The sequence below is a fragment of the Miniopterus schreibersii genome, assembly GCF_964146895.1.
Source record: "Miniopterus schreibersii genome assembly, chromosome: 17".
NCBI lineage: Eukaryota > Metazoa > Chordata > Mammalia > Chiroptera > Miniopteridae > Miniopterus > Miniopterus schreibersii.
Genome location: NC_138117.1, coordinates 14,598,342 through 14,616,523, shown reverse-complemented (window position 1 = coordinate 14,616,523; position 18,182 = coordinate 14,598,342). Strand labels below are relative to the sequence as shown.

At 43.9% G+C, this 18,182-nt stretch overlaps 1 protein-coding gene across 1 annotated transcript in view; it reads left to right on the top strand.

Moving 5' to 3' along the window:
- SAMD12 (sterile alpha motif domain containing 12) overlaps nucleotides 1-5,040 on the top strand; it is a 276,682-nt gene extending 271,642 nt beyond the window's left edge. The window contains exon 5 of the mRNA XM_081117395.1: nucleotides 2,463-5,040. Coding sequence (XP_080973521.1) covers nucleotides 2,463-2,485 — 23 coding nt within the window. The 3' untranslated portion in view covers nucleotides 2,486-5,040. The remainder of the gene's footprint in view (nucleotides 1-2,462) is intronic.
- Nucleotides 5,041-18,182: the final 13,142 nt, after the last annotated feature.

Here is an 18,182-nt window from a genome sequence, read left to right as displayed (position 1 = left end):
AGCGGATTGGGGAACCACAGGTGAAAGAGCTTTAAAGTGCAACGGGCTCAGCTCATGCCCACGGCTATAAGTGTTTTATATGCTAAAATCAGACACATTCACTCTGCACCAGCTATCAGAGGCTCCCGGGAAAACAAGGTCATTTGGAGAAGCGGCAACTGCAATAACTGTTAACTGATCCTGACTTGGGATGTAAAGTATAGTAGTTAAGTAGAGTTCACTCCTTATTATCATTATTTAATTTTAAATTTTATTTTATAGGATATTCTTAATAATACTTTCCCAAGGTCACACATGTTCCAGAGCTGACTTGAGCAAAAATCGTAAGGATGCTGGACTGTGTCAGGCTCCTAGAAACCTCTCTTGCTCCAGGCTGTACTGCTCCCTTGCAGGCCGACCTGGACAGAAGACTTTCCCTCGTGCTGCCCTTTAACCCCCCTTCAGTAATGCTTAAGTATTATCCCTTCACGCAGTTGCGAAGTCTTTATTTTCAAGGCACTGTTAGTGAGTGCAAACCACCATGGATGCTTTAGGCAGTCAGTGCTCATGGGTCAAACCTGCACCCTTGTGAGCCTAGCTTTTGCGGTTGTTTTGCAAAGTATTGTGATAACAATAATAAAAATTCCAGGATTTTCATTACTTCATTTACAGTTCTTTGCTAGGCATATGTGTAAGTTCCTATTGTAGTATATCATAACTGTTTACCGTGTTGCTACATAATCATCATAATTAGTGCTTTAATGCCCATGCAGTCATCCATCTTGTTAACACACCATAATTTAGGAAACTGGTTGTTTTCAAGCTTTTCCACTATTATAAATAAGCTCTAGGTTACGTATTTGTGTGTATAGCTTCTTTCATTTTTTAGACTATTTCCTTAGGATATGCTTCTAGAATGGGATCACTTAGTCAAGGAATGTGAATTTTTAATAGTTTTTAAATAAATTGGTGCTGTTTCTCCAGTTTACAGTGCCACTAGCAATCTATTAGTATTCTACTTTCATTACAGTTTATCAATAGTGTGTATTATTATTTTATATTTAATATGCTTAAACAGTACCTTACTTTTGTTTTTGCATTTTCTCATAAAGAGCAAGTTTTAATCAAGCATGTGCTTATAAATTGTGCATTCTCTCCTGTTTTGAAAAGCCAGTTTGAAAACCTAGGTAGATTTGGTTTTAACCTCAAGAACTCTTGCTATCCACTCCCATTGCACAATAGTTTTGTGTATTAAATAAAGCTAATATTGACATTTTTCTGAGCCAGACATTAGCTTGCATGCCTATATTAACTAATGAATGAAGACCTGTGTATAGGAACTGTAGGGAGAACCCAGATAAAATAATAGGAAAATTAAAAAATAAAAAGTTAGGAAAATCAATAAAATCAAAATCAATACCAGCATTCCCAAGGTCAAAGTAGGGTTGCAATTCAAGTAGTTCAGTCTCCGGCCAGATGTTAATAACTTTCTCTGACTAGTCTCTAACCAGCTCAGTGAACCTGATTTTTCAAGTAGCAAATCCAGGAGCTCCAGCCACACTGCCTCCAATATTTCCTTCTAGGTTTCATCCCAGGAAAGCTTCTTGATGGATGAACCCCTCCTGCACCACCACCACCCCAAAAAATGCCTTCACATGGTTCCCAACCTGATTTCATCCCGGATTAAGTAAATGCATAAAACCTTATCATGTATGAAGTTTCCCAAACCACAGCCCCCTCAGGGATGAATTCCAGTTCCAGAGATCTGGTTTTGCCCTCACTTCCAGGTGTCAAAAAATAAGAACAAACAGAGCTGGGGCTGCCATGCCAGAGGAGCTACCTTGCATGTCTTATGTCTCAAACCTTGGAATCTTAAAATGGAAAATAAACTCTGGACTGGGCCTAGAGCAACATTGTGCTCCAAAGAACTGTTTGCAAGGATAACAGGAAAGCAGAGATGATGACTGCCCCCTGATGACTGCAAGACTGAAAATTAAAATCGTTGCTTAGAATTAGCATCACTCTGTGAGCTTATCAGCACCGATAGAAATGCCTTTCTTCTGCTGATGGAATTGTTTCCCTTCCCTTTCTCATAAATATCCATTGCCTTTGTCTACTAATCAGAATGCTATTTGGGCTTCTGCCTGAACCAGTGCTCACCTGAATAGCTATTCCTTTTCTTTTGATCTTAAATAAATGCCGGTTGCCTCTCACGTGGAAAGGCCTTTTATTTTTCGGTTAACACAGGCAATCTTTCCGATCCCAGAGATGGATGTCTCCCATGTTCTGCCAAATGGTAGAAGGACATTTCAAGAATCCAAGCCACCATTATTTGTCCTGGAGTTGAGTGACCAGTATCTTCACTAGAACTTTCTCCTCAACCTAAGGATGTTAGGGTTTATTGGAATAGTCTAACTGCTTCATACCAGAACCTGGGAACCTAAAGTAATAACTCACTGTGTCTTCCCTATTTCCTCTTGCAGCCTCAACCGAGGGTTCTCCATAAAGGGGGTGAGCCTTCCAAGCTGCTGTCCTGCCAGTTGATATGAACATGACCTGCTCCGCCCAGAAAGACTAACTCATGGCCCTGACCGAAGATATCCTTGGAGCATTGACAGATTAACCAGATTAACTAGGGGGAAAGAACCCCAATTCAGTCAAGATTATGGGCTTTGGAAGCTCTCAGCTTGCTGTGGATTTGGAAATGAGATGGTAGCGTGCAGTGCCGGCTCGTTGCAAGCAGTCACCGGCAGACCATTAGCTGGAAAATTGCTTCCAGTTCTCATCACTGTGCATAACCCAGCGCCCTTTGGGGAGCCGTCTGTGCCCTTCACTAGAAGTCCTGTTTTCGCATGGCAACTACTGGATTCTTTTACTGTGTGTGCAGATGGCATGATGTGTTAGAAAAAAATTACAGCAGCTCTGCAATCTCGGTGGAAGTGTTTACCATATTATGCCCTGGTAGGAATGTCCACATGTCTCAATTATGTTAGTTATGACATCTAAAGGTATTCTGTCCAACTCTTAAGCACCTTATAGGAGAACATGACACTGAAACGAATCAGCACGTTCAGTATCTGTGAGAAAACAAGTCTTTTCTTTTTTCTGTATAAATCTTGTCCTATTTCTGGCTCAGGCTGTCCAAGACAAGCTCCACTCCTAGCATATCCCCAGTTGTTTTTGGTAGGTTGGTGTAAATATGGCCACGATACTGTTAGACTTAACCTCTTGACACTTTCCTGAACAACTGGATCCCAAAGGGAAGTAGAAGTAGGCTGATTGTAATATCTTAGCTCCTGGTTCCTTGCACCTAGGCACAACTTAACCTCTTGCACATACAACCACACTAACACAGGAGGCTCCTTCCTGGCCAGTGTACACTCTCTCAGTCTATAGAAGAGTCCTTTCAAAGAAAAAAAGGGAAATGGCCTTCTTTTAATCAAAGACCATGGTGGGTTGTGTTTAAGGCAACAGAATGCAGTTTTCCTGTGTGGTCTGACTTTAAAACTATGGAAGACTTTCTAGGTCAAGTTCAAATCATAGCTCTCTGGTGAGAAAAAAACAGCAAGTGACTCCCGTGTGCCTACAGAAGGCAAAGGGTCCATTCTCACATGAGAGTTCCTCCTCAACAGAGAACCTGCTAGTCCCTGTTAATCCTTTCTGGGATTATACCCACAACTAATTTTTTTTTTTTTTTTTTTACTATGTCTTACAACAAAGCACAGTCCTAGGGAAAAGGTTGATTCAGTTATTGCTTATCTTTAAGCATTAGAAAAATGTCCAATTGACCCTACATAATGCTTTAGCAGTTTTTTCCCCTGAAAATATAAATTTGGCTGGATCAAAAACTCAGCAAAGTATGTTCTGTGTGCCCATGGTCAGCCTGGGAATGACAGGCATCCAAGACTTTTCTATAAATATATGTAACAACTCTGGGACCTGCCAGCACAAGCAAGCTTTGCATTTTGGGGGGTCTCCAGACACATTCCCACAACTTGCCTCACCTGGGGGGTTCTCAGGAAATCATGGCCCACTGAAAAAAAGGGCTGACACTGAGATTTGGAGACTTGACAGGGAAGGGCAGAGAGACCCAAACGTGATTGGGGTGAATCACCCAGTAGGATGACTCACACAGCCTGTTAGGCTGTCATGCCAAAGGAGGGGACATCCAGGGGGGAACTCAGAGGAGTTTTAGATACCCCCAAGATCTTGCCCTTCAACAGGTTAGCAACAGGATCATCAGGCCCTCAGCAGACCACAGTTTTTACAAGTTCAGAATTAGAAGGCCAAACCCTGGCTGCCAACACCCCCGGACATAGCGTGCCAATCTCCACTGCCCACCTCCTCAGTTTCAATTCCAAGCGCAGGGTTTCCTCCTTCTTTCATGCCTCCCTTTATTCAGCAAGCACTTGCTGAGCACCTACTGTGTGCCAAACATTGTGCTGAGGCAGCAGCAGCGTACTAGGCCGGCTCTCCCTGCCCCTATGAAGTGTCTCCTCCTCCCAAACACCACCCCACCCCCCGCTTTTCCATGATGAAAACAGCGGTCACCCCCTGTGAAAATGCACGTGGTAGCAGGCAGCTTCCTTGCCTAGAAAAGCGGACAGAGGTCAAAGAGGTGACGGACAGCATCTGGCCACCTGTTTCACCCTTCACGCACAGCCGACCCTCCCGGGGCCCAGACACAGCTGGTCGAAGCTTCCCGAAGCAGCTTCAGTTGCTGTCCTTGATGTCTAGCCTGGTCACCTATATCCCCATCCTTCATAGGGGCACAACTGTTCATCACTATGCTGGATTCTCTGAAACCCAATTCCATAGCGAGCCCCGGGGAAGCAGAATTGGGCCTGATGCGTCCGAAAGAACTACTGCGAGGCGCTGAGAGAGCGTAGCTGGGAATTAGTTGCTTTAGCCAGGGACACTCCGAGGCCACCACTAACACCCTGGGGAGCTGGACATGCTCGATGGTGCAGGTGTTCGTTAAATGATGGTGGTTCATCTTCTCCCTTACTTTGGCTTTTGCACAATATGTTCTGAACCATTAAATAAGCTGAGTTTCCTAGCTTTTTTTGAGTCGGAGGAGTGCTGGAAAATTATGAAGAGATGGTGGGTGAAGGTGGAGGTGGGAAAGAGTGAAAACAGAAGACGGTGAAAGAGCCCAGCTGAAGATGGCTTCTCTAAAAATGCCTTAATTCCTGGAGAGTGCCACACAAGTGCAGATGAACTACAAGTGTTCACCAAACTGTCCACCTCTGTCATTTCGGGGGATAGTTTTGAAAGCATGGGAACATAAAATCTGAGCAGTCACGCACCGAACCAGCAAAATGGAGCAATGATGCCAGTCCCGGGCCCAGGATTCTTTGCTACATGGTGATCCGCAGTTTCGCACGGTTGCTTTCTGCTGTGCTGCACCCCCTTCCCGAGGTGTGCATGGGGACTCTGACCCCCAGACGTTCAGAAACGGCTGCGGTGAGTTTTGTTTGGTAGGAAGCAGGAGACGGGAAGGCAGGGGATAAATATGTTGATGCCTGAGGACTGTAAACTGTGGCCGCCCAGCTTTTCCTTAAACCTGTGCTGCGCCTCTTGTGAAAAGGCCGACACCCACACTTGGGCAGGAGAGGCACTCTTAGGAATGAACAGAAATGAGCAATCACCAGGCTCCCCGGGGTGCCAGGGGGATTGGCTTTTTCCAACTCCAGAACTGAATTTAAGTAGGCAGAACATGGAGGTTCTGCTAGGGTGAAAAGCAAATCACTTCAGTAGTTGACGACACACCTAGGGGGGCAGAGACCCCAGGGGCCTTCTCCGTGGGTAATGACGCGTCTCCCATCCCTGCTCAGGCTCTGTGAGGTGTGCGACCACACACCTGATGCTACCTCCAAAATATGGGTAAACAGCACACGGGTCCCTGCAGAATCGCTTCTCGGCTGCCCAGACAGAGGCTCGGAGTCCTTAGTTCTGAGGGAATTCTGCTATTTTTAACATTCAAGGGGAAAAAGAATATCAACCTTACGTGAGAATGTAAACTCAGGATAAACTCAGCTGCACTTACCCCCTCGTTACATGCCCGTGCTTGCTTTGTCTGCAAACGCCTCTGATTGATTTTGGATGGGAACACTCGTCTCCCAGAAGAAAAGATTTCAAGACCCCCAGCACTTTAGTTTCACCAAAGCCTCCTCTCTGCGGAGCATTAGCAGCTCCATTCTTTGTGATGTTTTCTCCATTCTTTAGGGCAATTTTGTTACTTGATAACTAGACTTAAAGCTGCCATAGTCTCTTTTTGAACATCTGATCTTTGAAAATGACATACATTTCTTTCTGCCTTAAAGGCTGTTTTTACTCACCTTTCCCACAGCCCCCTCCACGCCTTTTTTTTTTTTTTTTTTTGCATTGTTTTGTGATTTTTTTTAAAATAATTTCTTCTTGCAACCTACTTCTGTGGGTAGATTTCGAGTATTCTATAAAGAGCTCAAACAGAAAACGTAGTCATCACCTTTCCCCCCAGGACTGACTAGTAATTCCTTCTTAAGCTTGATCTTGGTGAAAGCTTGTTGCCCAAACCCCAGTTTCTCATCTCCAGGGGATGGCTGGTCGCTGCTACTAATCAAAGTGAGGCCCATGGTCTCATGAAAGAGGACAGGTCAGAGGCTGCACCTGCTCAGGGCACAGCTGGGGGAGACTCTCTTTCAAAGACAGCACTGCCCCCCTGGTCTCCTCAGATCTGCATCTAACCCTGTAGCCAGAAGACTATCTTAGGAATTCTGCTTTATCAATGCGCATGATTTCTGGCACCACTGCACAACTTCAAGGTCAGAGAGGGCCACATTTCCATTCTTTTGCTCTGGTGACTTACTCTAGTGGGGAGACAGGGAGCATTCTTTTGAAAGCTGACCACCTGTGGGAAGCTTAAGGAAAAGCTGGCCAAGTGCACAAGGAGCTTCTGCCACAAAAAGAGCAAAATAGATAGTTCCCTGCAGATTCTCATTTGGGAAGGTGGCTGGAGGGATGGTCGCAATCCTGGTTTTCTTGGAGCCATCGTCTTGGCCTCGCAGGGAAAATGATGGGCCAGGGGCAAGCACTGTTTCTGAGATCTAGAAGTTTAGATCTGTGACAGTTGTGAAGGGGAAGTGCCATAGAGTATTGGTCCAGTTTTAGATCCCCTGCCCAACAGCACAATGACTGGGAAACGACCTGCTTTGTAAATCTGGACTTTCATTCGCCACATAGGGCTATTTTAAAACCTTGAAGGGCTCCAAGCATTCTTACTTCAGAGCCTCCTTTCCCCAATGCCATCAAGCACTAGAAGGCACCAGCAACTTACACCTAATAACATTTCAAAGGAACCATATGGCTCGCATTGAATTGCTGTTGGCAGTTTGACATAATATTAAGTGTTGTGGCTATTTAGACATTTCTGATGACACAGCATTCTTTTCACTTGGGGAGCCCATGGTTTGGGTGTTTGGTTCGTTTAATTGCTTGTTTTGCTGTTGTGTCCCAAACTGTAAACATTTACAGAAGTCTTCGGAAGGTTCTCTGACCCAGGCCTTTTTACCTAAAGTGCATAGTGATAGAAGCAGCTCTGCTGTTTCTATGGGAATGACAAGGGGATGCTTAAATTAATCCAAAGTTGGAGATTTATACCTAAAACATTTAAAACATTGAAGATTCTGCTTGTGGACTCCTGCATTGTTTCTAGCCTTTTAAATGTCAATCGTTTGGATCAAAGGAGATAAACGGGCTGCTTTCCTGTGGCTTTCCACTTTAGCACACACACAGCTACCAGATGTGGAACTGTAAGCTGGGCTGATGTTCGCGAGCACACAGATTTGTTTTTGTGTCCTGTATTTAATCACCACCACCCCCCAAATTCTATAAAAATGTGTTTGAATGCTTTACTCTTTAAGAAATTGCAAACCGAGAGATTCTTATTAGATCGTTATTTCTCTCGGGGCGGGGGAACTGATTCTGTGCTATAACCTTGAAGAAAAAATTGCTTGCCAATAAATGCCTCGAGCATCTGTCCGCGGGTTGCTCCTGTCCCGTTCCACACGCTGAATGGTAATCTTCCGCTCCCGAAAGGGTGGCCTGGCCTCCCCCTAAAATCGCACAGGTGCCATGGCGACACCTTTTGAAGCTCTAAGTAGACAATTTAGGCATCATTCAAAAAAATATGATTTGGATTGAACACGGTCATGGTCCTTGATTGTGTGATCCCTAAGTCAATTCTATTTCTTATCTATATTTCTAGTATTTTTTTTTTTTAATATATCTTTATTGATTTCAGAGAGAGGAAAGGAGAGGGAGAGAGAGAGACAGAAACATCAATGGTGAGAGGGTCATTGATCGAGCCTGCAACCGGGCATGTGCCCTGACCGGGAATCGAACCCCGATCGCCTGGATCCCAGGTCGGCGCTCAACCGCTGAGCCACGCCCGGCCGGGCTCTAGTATTTTTTCTTAACCATAATCAGCTGCATTTGTGTCTGCGTTGGGAGCAGATGCCCACCCTGCAGCTGCTTTTGACAGTTTCCATGCCTCGCTCCCACACAACTCATTCACGAGAAGACCAAGAGTGTGTTTCCCCTCACACCAGCTGCAGAGGGTTTGAAGTCCGTGACCAGGTTGACATCAAATGGCCCCCGTTTGCAGATGTAAACTTACGGAGAATGTGAGAGAAGGGAATTCATGGTGGAACACTGGCACCTTTGTCTTTTTTCCTTGTAAGTCACTTCCCACCTACAGTCATCAGAAAGAGAAGCTGTAGCCTCCTCAGTGAGTGTTGGCCCCAGCTGGGGGTAGGTGGGGTTCCACTTGTTTAACCTCATACTTAGGCTGTTTGAAGTCTCTCTGGGGCTGGCTCCGAATGATCTCTCCACCACGACCTTTCCTCCACCAATAGAGAAATCACATCCTTACAAGGCCATACTTGAGGAGACTGTGGTTGAGCCAGTGAAAGGAGCTCACATTGCAGAGAGCTGAAAAATGCCACGTTCTGGATTTTGCCCTGTAAGTCTCGGTCATGGTTGGCACAGTAGCGGCTCGTCTGCTGAAAAGCCCAGCCAGCACAAATGTTTTGAAACGAATTCCACCAAAACTCTTGTGTCGCTAAATCATACTACTGTAGCTCCAGTTAATCCAACTATTTAATACCATCAGGCACTAAATGAAACAGCTGCACACAACATTTTAGAAAAGATCAATATCATTACAAAATTACAGATTAGCAGTGAAAAGTACCTGAGAAAAGAAAATATTGATCTGTCGTGGTGTATATCCTTCTTGGCACCTGTGCTCTGATACGGGGGGACAATACTTGAATTCGATAGGAATCGCCCATCTCCCTGGACCTCCGTTCACGGGGTTGGGATGTCAGGTGTCCCACCTTAGCAGACAGGGTTGTTTGGAGGCTTAGATGAGCTAAGGGGAGAAGCTGTCCCATACCACCAATATCTCTGTAATTCTCGTGGTGACTGGGCACGGACTTTAGTCAATGAGCCTTTCCCCTTACTTTCTGCCTTCTCCTCATAGCTATTATTACTAAGGCTCCATTTGGGGATTTAAAAAATAAAAGAAAGAATAAGAAAGTAACAATCAGCGTTTTGCCCACACATGCTTCTTCCAATATTTGGGTGTTGGTCTGCAGAGCCCAGAGCCAAGACCTTCATTCATCCCCACTGCTCAAAGGGTAGAGCACTCAGCCAAGGGAGAGAGCCTCGGGCTTGGCTTAGTGCAGGCGAAGGTCGCAGGTCCCCGGGCTGGAGAAGGCCAATGCAGGAGAGACTGACAAACCCAGCATCTCAGGAAGCAGAGAGCCATATCGAACTTCTTGATGAGTTATAGTGTATTAGCACTTGTTCTAGGAAAGAAAGAAGAAAATCATTTAATATGAAATGAATATAAGACCAGTGCTCTCAATACTGTATGGGGGGGGGGGGTCTGATTTTAAAAAAAACCTGATTCACTTTTTTACAAACACTAACCACCATGGCTATACAAGCACACTTCATAACACAAAGGCCATGTAAATGTTAGACATTTTTCTGCTTCCTTAAGTGAGCAGTTAAACCAGCAGTCTGAATTCTCTCAGTCCCCTAAGCGTGGTTAATTAAATAAGTATTCTCTTTACTCATTGCCCACAGCTGTGGGTTTTTTCTCTCTGCACCCTGGAAGAACTCCCAAGGCTGGACTTAGGTGAACACAAACAAGTTATGTGATGAAATAAGAGTGCCTTTTCTGTTGGATGTTCATTTCAGTTCCCTGGATTTCCAGGGCATACAATGTTTAGAAATTTTTTCTCTAAACATAAGAATTATTGTGCGCCACAATTTTGAACCACCAATTTCCATATCTTAAGCAGCTATCAACTTGCCAATTCCCTTTGGGTCTCCTTTATATTTTCTTATAATGTTTCTTTCTGTTTGGGGTTGTCTTCAAAAAAGAACTGGGGGGCATGATTCCTTTCAAATTGGCAGAAATGAAACTGTACAGATGTTTGCCCCCTGTACCTGTGAGCATGATCTCAGGCCTGGAAAAATCTGCTTCATCATTTTGTACATTTGACTATTTTGTATTCTGCGTTACTTGACTCCTTATGTGCATGGCGATGTATTAAAATGTGGGATTTCTATTACTGCGTAAAAGTGTTTTGATTCTGATTTTCAACATACATCTTTGGGAAAAAATTACATTAAACTTTTTATTTCTATTTTCTTCAGCTCATCAGCTTTGCAGAAGAAAAAGAAAAGTTAACAGCATTTCCCTTTCCCTGTGTTAGCTAATGATGCAATTCGTGGTGGAAAATTGTCCTCAATTATGCTGTGTTTCCTAGAGAAATAATATATGTGAAATGAATTGGTGGCCTCCCTCCAGCTCCCAGCACACAGAATTCCCCCAGCACCAAATCCCACCAGTGCAATTGCTCTTACTGCTGAATGCTTTAGTGTTGAGCACAGCTGGGCAAAACACAATTTTCATCCCCAGATATGGTAACACCCTTGAAAGAGATGGAACAACAGTTCTTGGGCCACCAATTTGCTCTCACCCTTGAGAGTCTTAAGTGCATGTAATAGCATGATTGATGGCATTTCCCAGCACCGCCATCTCCCTCTCTCTCAGGGAGAGACCAAGTATAAGCTCTCTGTATTTTATCAAAAGAGATACTGACCTGCAGGTAACGCCTGCTCAGGAGATCTGGGATTAGAAACCAGTTATCTCCATCACATTTGGCTCTGTCCATTCTCTAGTTCCGCAAACACCTGGGTACACTCCACTCTCAACCATGTATTTAAAATATGTCAAACTTTTTTCTCAAATTACAAAATAAAAAAACCCATTGATTAATATGTTGCAGCAGATCTAAACAACAGACCATTTTGCCTGCTCTGAACTACCATTTTACCCCCCCTTCCTTAAGGAGACACTGTAATGAGCCACTGTGACTCTACTAATATGATGAATTGCCTCAACTTGTACTGGCAACACACTTCTTTCCCAGAAAGGAAGAGGCACTTACAAACTGCGTGAAAAAGAAAGAAAACACCCATGCTATTTTTATTACATGTTTACTGTAAGTCTAGTTCGTGGGGGGAGGGGGGTAGTTTTTCCCCCAGAAAATGTTTCCAAAAGCAAAACCTATGATCACCTTTCAGGTTGGCTTACTGATTTAATGTATAAATCTAAATCTATCTACACACCTTGTAGCTCTAAAAGCACAATTTACTCCCAGTTGGTTCATAGAGACTAAGAACATAGAAAGTGGAGCCAAGTTGCCCTCCTTAGAAGGTGTAAAACCAGAGCCCAGCCCTCAGTAGGCTCTTTGCCTTGACCTTTCTTGGGGCATTTCTGATCACTCCTCTTCTTGTCTCTACTATTTTCTTCCTTGGCCTCCAGCCTCTCACTTGTCACCCCCTTTCTGTGCGCTTGTCTAGCTCCTTCCTTCTGCCTCACCCTCCTCTCCCTCTGTCTCTTCGCCTTCTCTCTCCTTTTTCATTCCATCTCAGTCTCTCTCCCCGAGCCCTTCTTACCCTTCTCTACCTTTTTCCCCCCTGTAGGATAGGACACATCTTATTGTATTTGATCCCTACCTGTTGGCACATAACAACCCTCCATAAATGTTAGGTGAACAGATTTAAACTTGATGCCACATGCTTCCTGCCTTATTTTCTTCCTACTGAGCCTGGCAGGCCCTACTAACGCTGCATTAGGCAAATTAACTCGTAGTAATAAGACTGAAGCCAGATGTGTTTTCTGAAGTAGGTGAAAGCTTTAGGTAGGAGGTTACCTAGGTAGCTTTAGGTAGCCCATGGCAGAAGTAGGCAGAGTCCCCTAGAAACCACTTGGCCAGTACAGAGAAGTTTTCCTGACATCTAATTGTTTGGGGAACTCATACTTGCCTGAGTAAACATGGTGCCCATATTTGGATCAAGGGCAGTGATGTCTGTGAGAAGCTCAGTTGAGGCCACCAAAATAATTTGTTGACCCAAGCTCACTCAGAATCTTAGCATCTTACAGAATCCCTCCTTGACACCTAGTGAATGTCCACTGCAGTGCTCGGTATTTTGTGCCAGAGAAGACTGTCCCCAGCTGAGGAGGTTTTTCATGGTGATTATAAAATCATTGGGACTGTCAAGTAAGCTCCGAAAACAACATGTAGGTACCTGACTCCACTCCTACAGACACATGATGCATATCAGCACACTAAAGGCTCTGAGAAGTCTTGCAGAAAATAACCACATCCATCTGTTTAGTGTAGCATTTTTTAAATTCACTGAGACATCAACTATTTCCCCTCAGAGAAGACCAAGTAACCCACAAAACAAGCACTTTGGAAATGCTCCTCGTAGGTCATCATTAGCTTGATGACAATATGTTATCTCAACCAGGTGAGTATGAAGCCCTCCAGGAATTAAGTGGTACAAAAAAAAAAAAAAAATCGGCTCCTGAAAGGGTGATGGAGGCCCACAGGCCAGAAAGTGGGCTAAAACCAAACTTGCTCATTTCTATTAATAAAAGTAATTATGGAGCAGCTACTACAGGTCAACCCTATGAGCCTATCACATCATAGCTCTGCTACCAGCCCTAGAAGGGAGAGGGAACAACAGAAGCATGATTTTGGCCAAGGCTCACATACCTCTGGATTTTAATTTTCTATTGGAATGCCATGGATTTGGAATGGACGGACTCCAGTATCCCCTTGCAGAACAGAATTTTAAGCCCAATTACATACAGCTTTTTACCGCTTTGTCTGCCAATTTGCTTTCGAAGAGAAGCACATACGTAAAAATATAGAAGCTCCAGTGCATTGTAGCTTCCTTTCCTTCTTAAGACTGAAGAAGACTTTTTATTTCATATGGTTCTTGTGTTTTTTCTCACAAGCATTATGGCAGATTTTCAAAGGAAATGAGAACTTGGGCCACCGTTTGAGCAATCACACAAGCTCAGAGGCCCCAGTTGGTAACTTCACCTACAAAAAGGTATTGATTTTTATTGGTTAAGCCAAAAATCTTTAAAAATTATCCTTGGACGCAATGGAACTAGGGGGAAAAAATCATTCAAAGAGTCCTAAAGAAAAGAACAAGGGTATTAAAGCTGACACTTAGGTATTCTTCCCTGAATGACACCCTATTCAAAAGTTAAATTAGGGGAGCTCGAGAGAGGCTGGGTTCAGAGCTCTTTTCGAAAGAAGGGTTCAGAAAGATAACCCCAAGGATATTTCTGAGCTTGCGTTGGTGCACATGTGTACATGCATGTGTGAGCGTGTGTACGTGTGTATATGTACATGCACAGCAATGAAGATGGGAGAGATGGAAGGGAAGGAGGAAGAGACGGAAAAAGTGTCAAAGAAAGACTTGACTGTCCTTCAGGCGTTTGACTTCCCCTCTGATCCTGGACACGAAGGTAAATGCCTGCCTTTATTTCCCCTTTGCGTTTGTCTCTGTCACATTCCCAACTCGTTCAGTGACGCTGCTGCATGAAAAGGGAATAATATGTTTTTAAGTCTCCTTATATTATTTGTAGCTCATTTTGAAAAACAAAAGTTGTTATAATGAGAATCGGTCCCGATGAGTGTGTGACCGTGGTCTCTGAAATGCAGTTTAAGTGTTTCAACCAAAAATAACAGCTACATTCGCTGAGTGCTTACTGTGGGCCAAGCATTTTGACATTACCTCATTCAATCCTCACTCTATGCTGTTAGGTGCATTATTCCCATTTCACAGATGAAGAAACTAAAGTTTACAGGGCTTACATTCTTAGGTCGGATCGTGCAGCCAGCTCAGCTGTTTCTGAACGGGAAACACAGAATCTCAACCTTTTGATTATACACATTTATTGAGCACCTACTATACACAAGGCGCTAGGCTAGAGAATCCCTTGCATCAGTGGACCTCGATCTCTTCAAAATCACAATTACTCGCCTGTCATGATAGAGGATGATTTGTGAACCCTTTCGCTCCTGTTCCATTTCAGCAGTGGAAGCCCCTTCGTAGCTCCAACGGTGTAGGAAAAATTCTTTTTCATTGAAACAGTTAAAAGTAATAATAATAAATGATAACTTGTACCACATTAAAATTAATAATTTCAGTTCACAAAGGAGACAAGTAAGGGAGTGAAATGTCAGCTGCAGAGTGGAGAAAGATATTTGCGACTTCATCTATTACACAAAAGACTTGTGTCTGGAAGATGTAAACAACTCCCACAAATCACTAAGAAAGAGACAAATAATCCAAGAGAAAGACTGGATAAAAAGCCAACACAAGTAGTTTTGAAACTCGCCTGAAAGCTATGGATGCTCTCATCGAAAAATGCGCCCAACATACACACCCTTCACATACATTTTCAGTGGGTTCGAGGACCTTCTGAACCCCTTCCCATTTTAAGAACTGCTGCCTTAAGTGACGACAAAGAATTGAGTTGATGAAGAAGAGATGGCAGGAGACGTGGAGCCAGCAGTGACTTACCCCTCCATACGCAGCAGGCGCCCCTCACAGGAGGAGGGAGATGGGCATGATTCACTCTTCAAGTGGCAATTGGGTGCCTCCCATGGGCCGTCCCATGGTCACCCTGGGGACACAACAAGAAATTATGCAGACAAGGTTCACTTCTCCTGGAGGACGTCGTTCAGAAGGGGAGCCAGGTAAGCAAGAGGGCATTAGGTTGTAGCCTCTTCTGCATTTTCGAGTCCAGCTAACTCTTTTCTAGAGGAACATGGTAAAGATGTTGCTCTTGTCCACTTTCTGTGCCAATCTGTGAAGCTGAAAATATAATGAGCACTTCTATTAACAAAAAATATTTTTCTTTATTGCCTTTGGTTAAAAAAAAAAAAGAAAGGAAGCAAATAGACCCGCTCTTTCAAATGCTGATTCCAATATCTAGGCTCCAAGATCGGTATTAATGTATTCTCTTCAAATTAGGACTTTTGATTTTCTGTGGATAATGAGAATATCGGCTGTGCCTTTTTTGTGCTGTTTCTGTTAAAATTTTAAACCCCTTCTTTTTGTTCAGCGTGTCGTTCAATCCAGCTGAGGTTGGGGGCAAGACGTCTATCAGGAGGAAACCAAGTACCATCCTGTGCCTTTCAGACGGTATCATTTCAGGCTTGTCAGTTCTTTTTTTAATGTTTATATGAATGCTTTTACTTATTCATAAACCATTTATTTCCACAAAGTCGTTGAGACAATTCACAAGAAAATATACCATCAAGTAGAAAGCCATAAATATACTAAAATCAGTATCAGAGAAATTGCAGAGCAATTAGAAGATCAGGACAAGGATATGGGTGGTAGCCTATGTACTTTGGCTGTCACTGTCAAAGAGGAGCCATAAATTGCGTGTCAACCTTGGAGGCAGTCAGAGTGAACTGGCCCAGGATTTACAACAGCCATAAAAATAAACATGGACGCCTAGTGGAGGAGAATGCGAAAATCACGTGAATTTTTCACATCGAACAGAAGTTGTGCTCACTCTGCTTAGGGCTGGCCCCCGCCCCCGGGAGCACGAGGGGGCTCCGTCTTCTCCCTCCGACGACGAGGGTGGAAAAGCTAGAGAAGCGTTGCCCTGGGGGGGAGTCGAGTTTTCCTTCCCACTTAAGTCTGCGCACAGTTTCTTACCGCTTCTTCCTAGGCGGGCCCCTGGGCGAGCAGCGGACAGTGTCCCCGCAGCAGGTGCAATAAAGCTTGGCAGGTAGCTGCTTCCTGTCATGTCCCTCAGAGGCAGCAAAGGGCACAGCAACTGTGCAACCAGGTGACAAAACTCCGCTTGGCCCAAAGGCGTGTGGTCACAGTTTATGAGCTCGTCAAAACCTTCAGGCTACCTAAAGGGTTGAAAAGGAGGAATAAGATCTGGTGACTGGAGCATTTGCGGTGTGGCGGGCTCTCTGAGGCATGGCTTCATTTAACCCTTAGAATGACTCTCCAGGTGGAGCATTGATCAGGACTCTTTCAGTTGCAAGTGACCAAAGCCCAACTCAAACTCCCTTAAGGAGAGAGAGAGAGAGAGAGAGAGAGAGGTGTATTGGATCATGTATAGAAAAGTCTGGGGCTAGAAAGAACTTGTCGCTCTCTGCACCCACTTCCCACTCAGCATCACTTTCTTCTCCGGGTGGGTAAGGTGACATCACACAGCTCCAGGTTTGTATGGAAAGAGATTACTTGTCTAAAAGATAGAGCCTTGTGAGGGACAATGACAAGTACTTATTTTGTCACTGAGATGAGGGTTCTATACCTACTCGTTTTGAGCTCAGCCTCTGGGCCTTGTAAGGCAAGTGCTTCTGTCCCTTAATCCGCCAGCTTGCCCTTCTGCACTTTCACCTCCATAAGGACAGCGGGTGGCCTCAGAGCTTTAACATCGCACCTGGCAATGCTGACACCTTGTAAGCTACACAGAGCCTGCCTCAATCAATACTTGGTCGGAAAGCAAAAACAGGAAAGCAGTTTCAGGCATCACGAGGAATAGTATTGTTCACGCAGGAAGTTGCCCTCTTAGCCGTGAGTCAACACTGTACCACTTGGCCGATAGGAAAAGAGGGCTGGTTGAAAAGAGTCCTTCCTGTCAGCCAAAAGGCTGATCTCTAGAAGCAGCACTTAATAAAAATCCAATAGTACCATCTAGTTAAACCAGAATCCCTTCTGATCAGGGTTCAACTCGGGTAATTACATTCCCATCCAAATTTCCAGTGGTCTCCAGTTGGCTCAAACAGCCTTCCATTACTTTGACTGCTATAAAACGTAGTGTCCAGCTAAAGCAATACAGTGTTCAAATATGTTTTTTTACTTTAGAAACCTTTGCTAAGGAAGCTGATTATAAAGTCCACATTCAAGATCTGTTTAGGGTTTCTTTTTCTTTCTTTTTTTTAACAGCCTTTTTGAGATAATTAACATACCATATAATTCACCCATTTTAAGTACACAATTCAGTGTTTTTAAACATATTCACAGGGCTATGCAGCCATCTACCATAGTCTTAATTTCAGAGTATTTTTATTACCCAAAAAGGAAACTCTGTACCCATTAGCAGTCAGTCATTCCCCATTCCCTCCAACCCTATCCCCTCAGTCTCTCACAACCACTAATCTACTTTCTGTCTCTGTAGAGTTGCCTACCCTGGACAGTTCATATGAATGGAATCATACAATACGTGATCTTTTATTCCTGACTTCTTTCACTTTGCATAATGTTTTCAAGGTTCATCCATGCCATGGCATGCACCTGTACTTCATTCCTTTTTACTGCCAAGTAATATTCCACAGTATGAAGAGACAACATTTTGTTTACCCATTCATCAGTTGATGAACATTGGGGTTTTTCCTACTTTGACTATTATGAATAACACTGTTATAAACATTTGTCTACAAGTTTTTGTGTGGATGTATTTTTTTATTTCTCTTGGGTATATACCAAGACTGGAATTGCTGGGGCTCATGGTGACTCTATGTTTAACTTTTTGAGGACCTGCCAGACTGTTTTCCAAGGTGGCTGACCCATTTCACACTCCCATTGGCAACGTTTCACAGAGTTGCAATCTCTCAACGTTCTCTTCCACGCCTGTTATGGGAGACTTTTTGATCGTACCCATCCTAGTGGGTATGAAGTGGTCTCTCTTTGTGGTTTTGATTTGCATTTTCATAATGACTAATGGTGTTTGGCATCTTCTCCTGTGCTCATTGTTCATATGTGGAGCTTCTTTGTAGAAAGATCTCCTTCAATGCTTA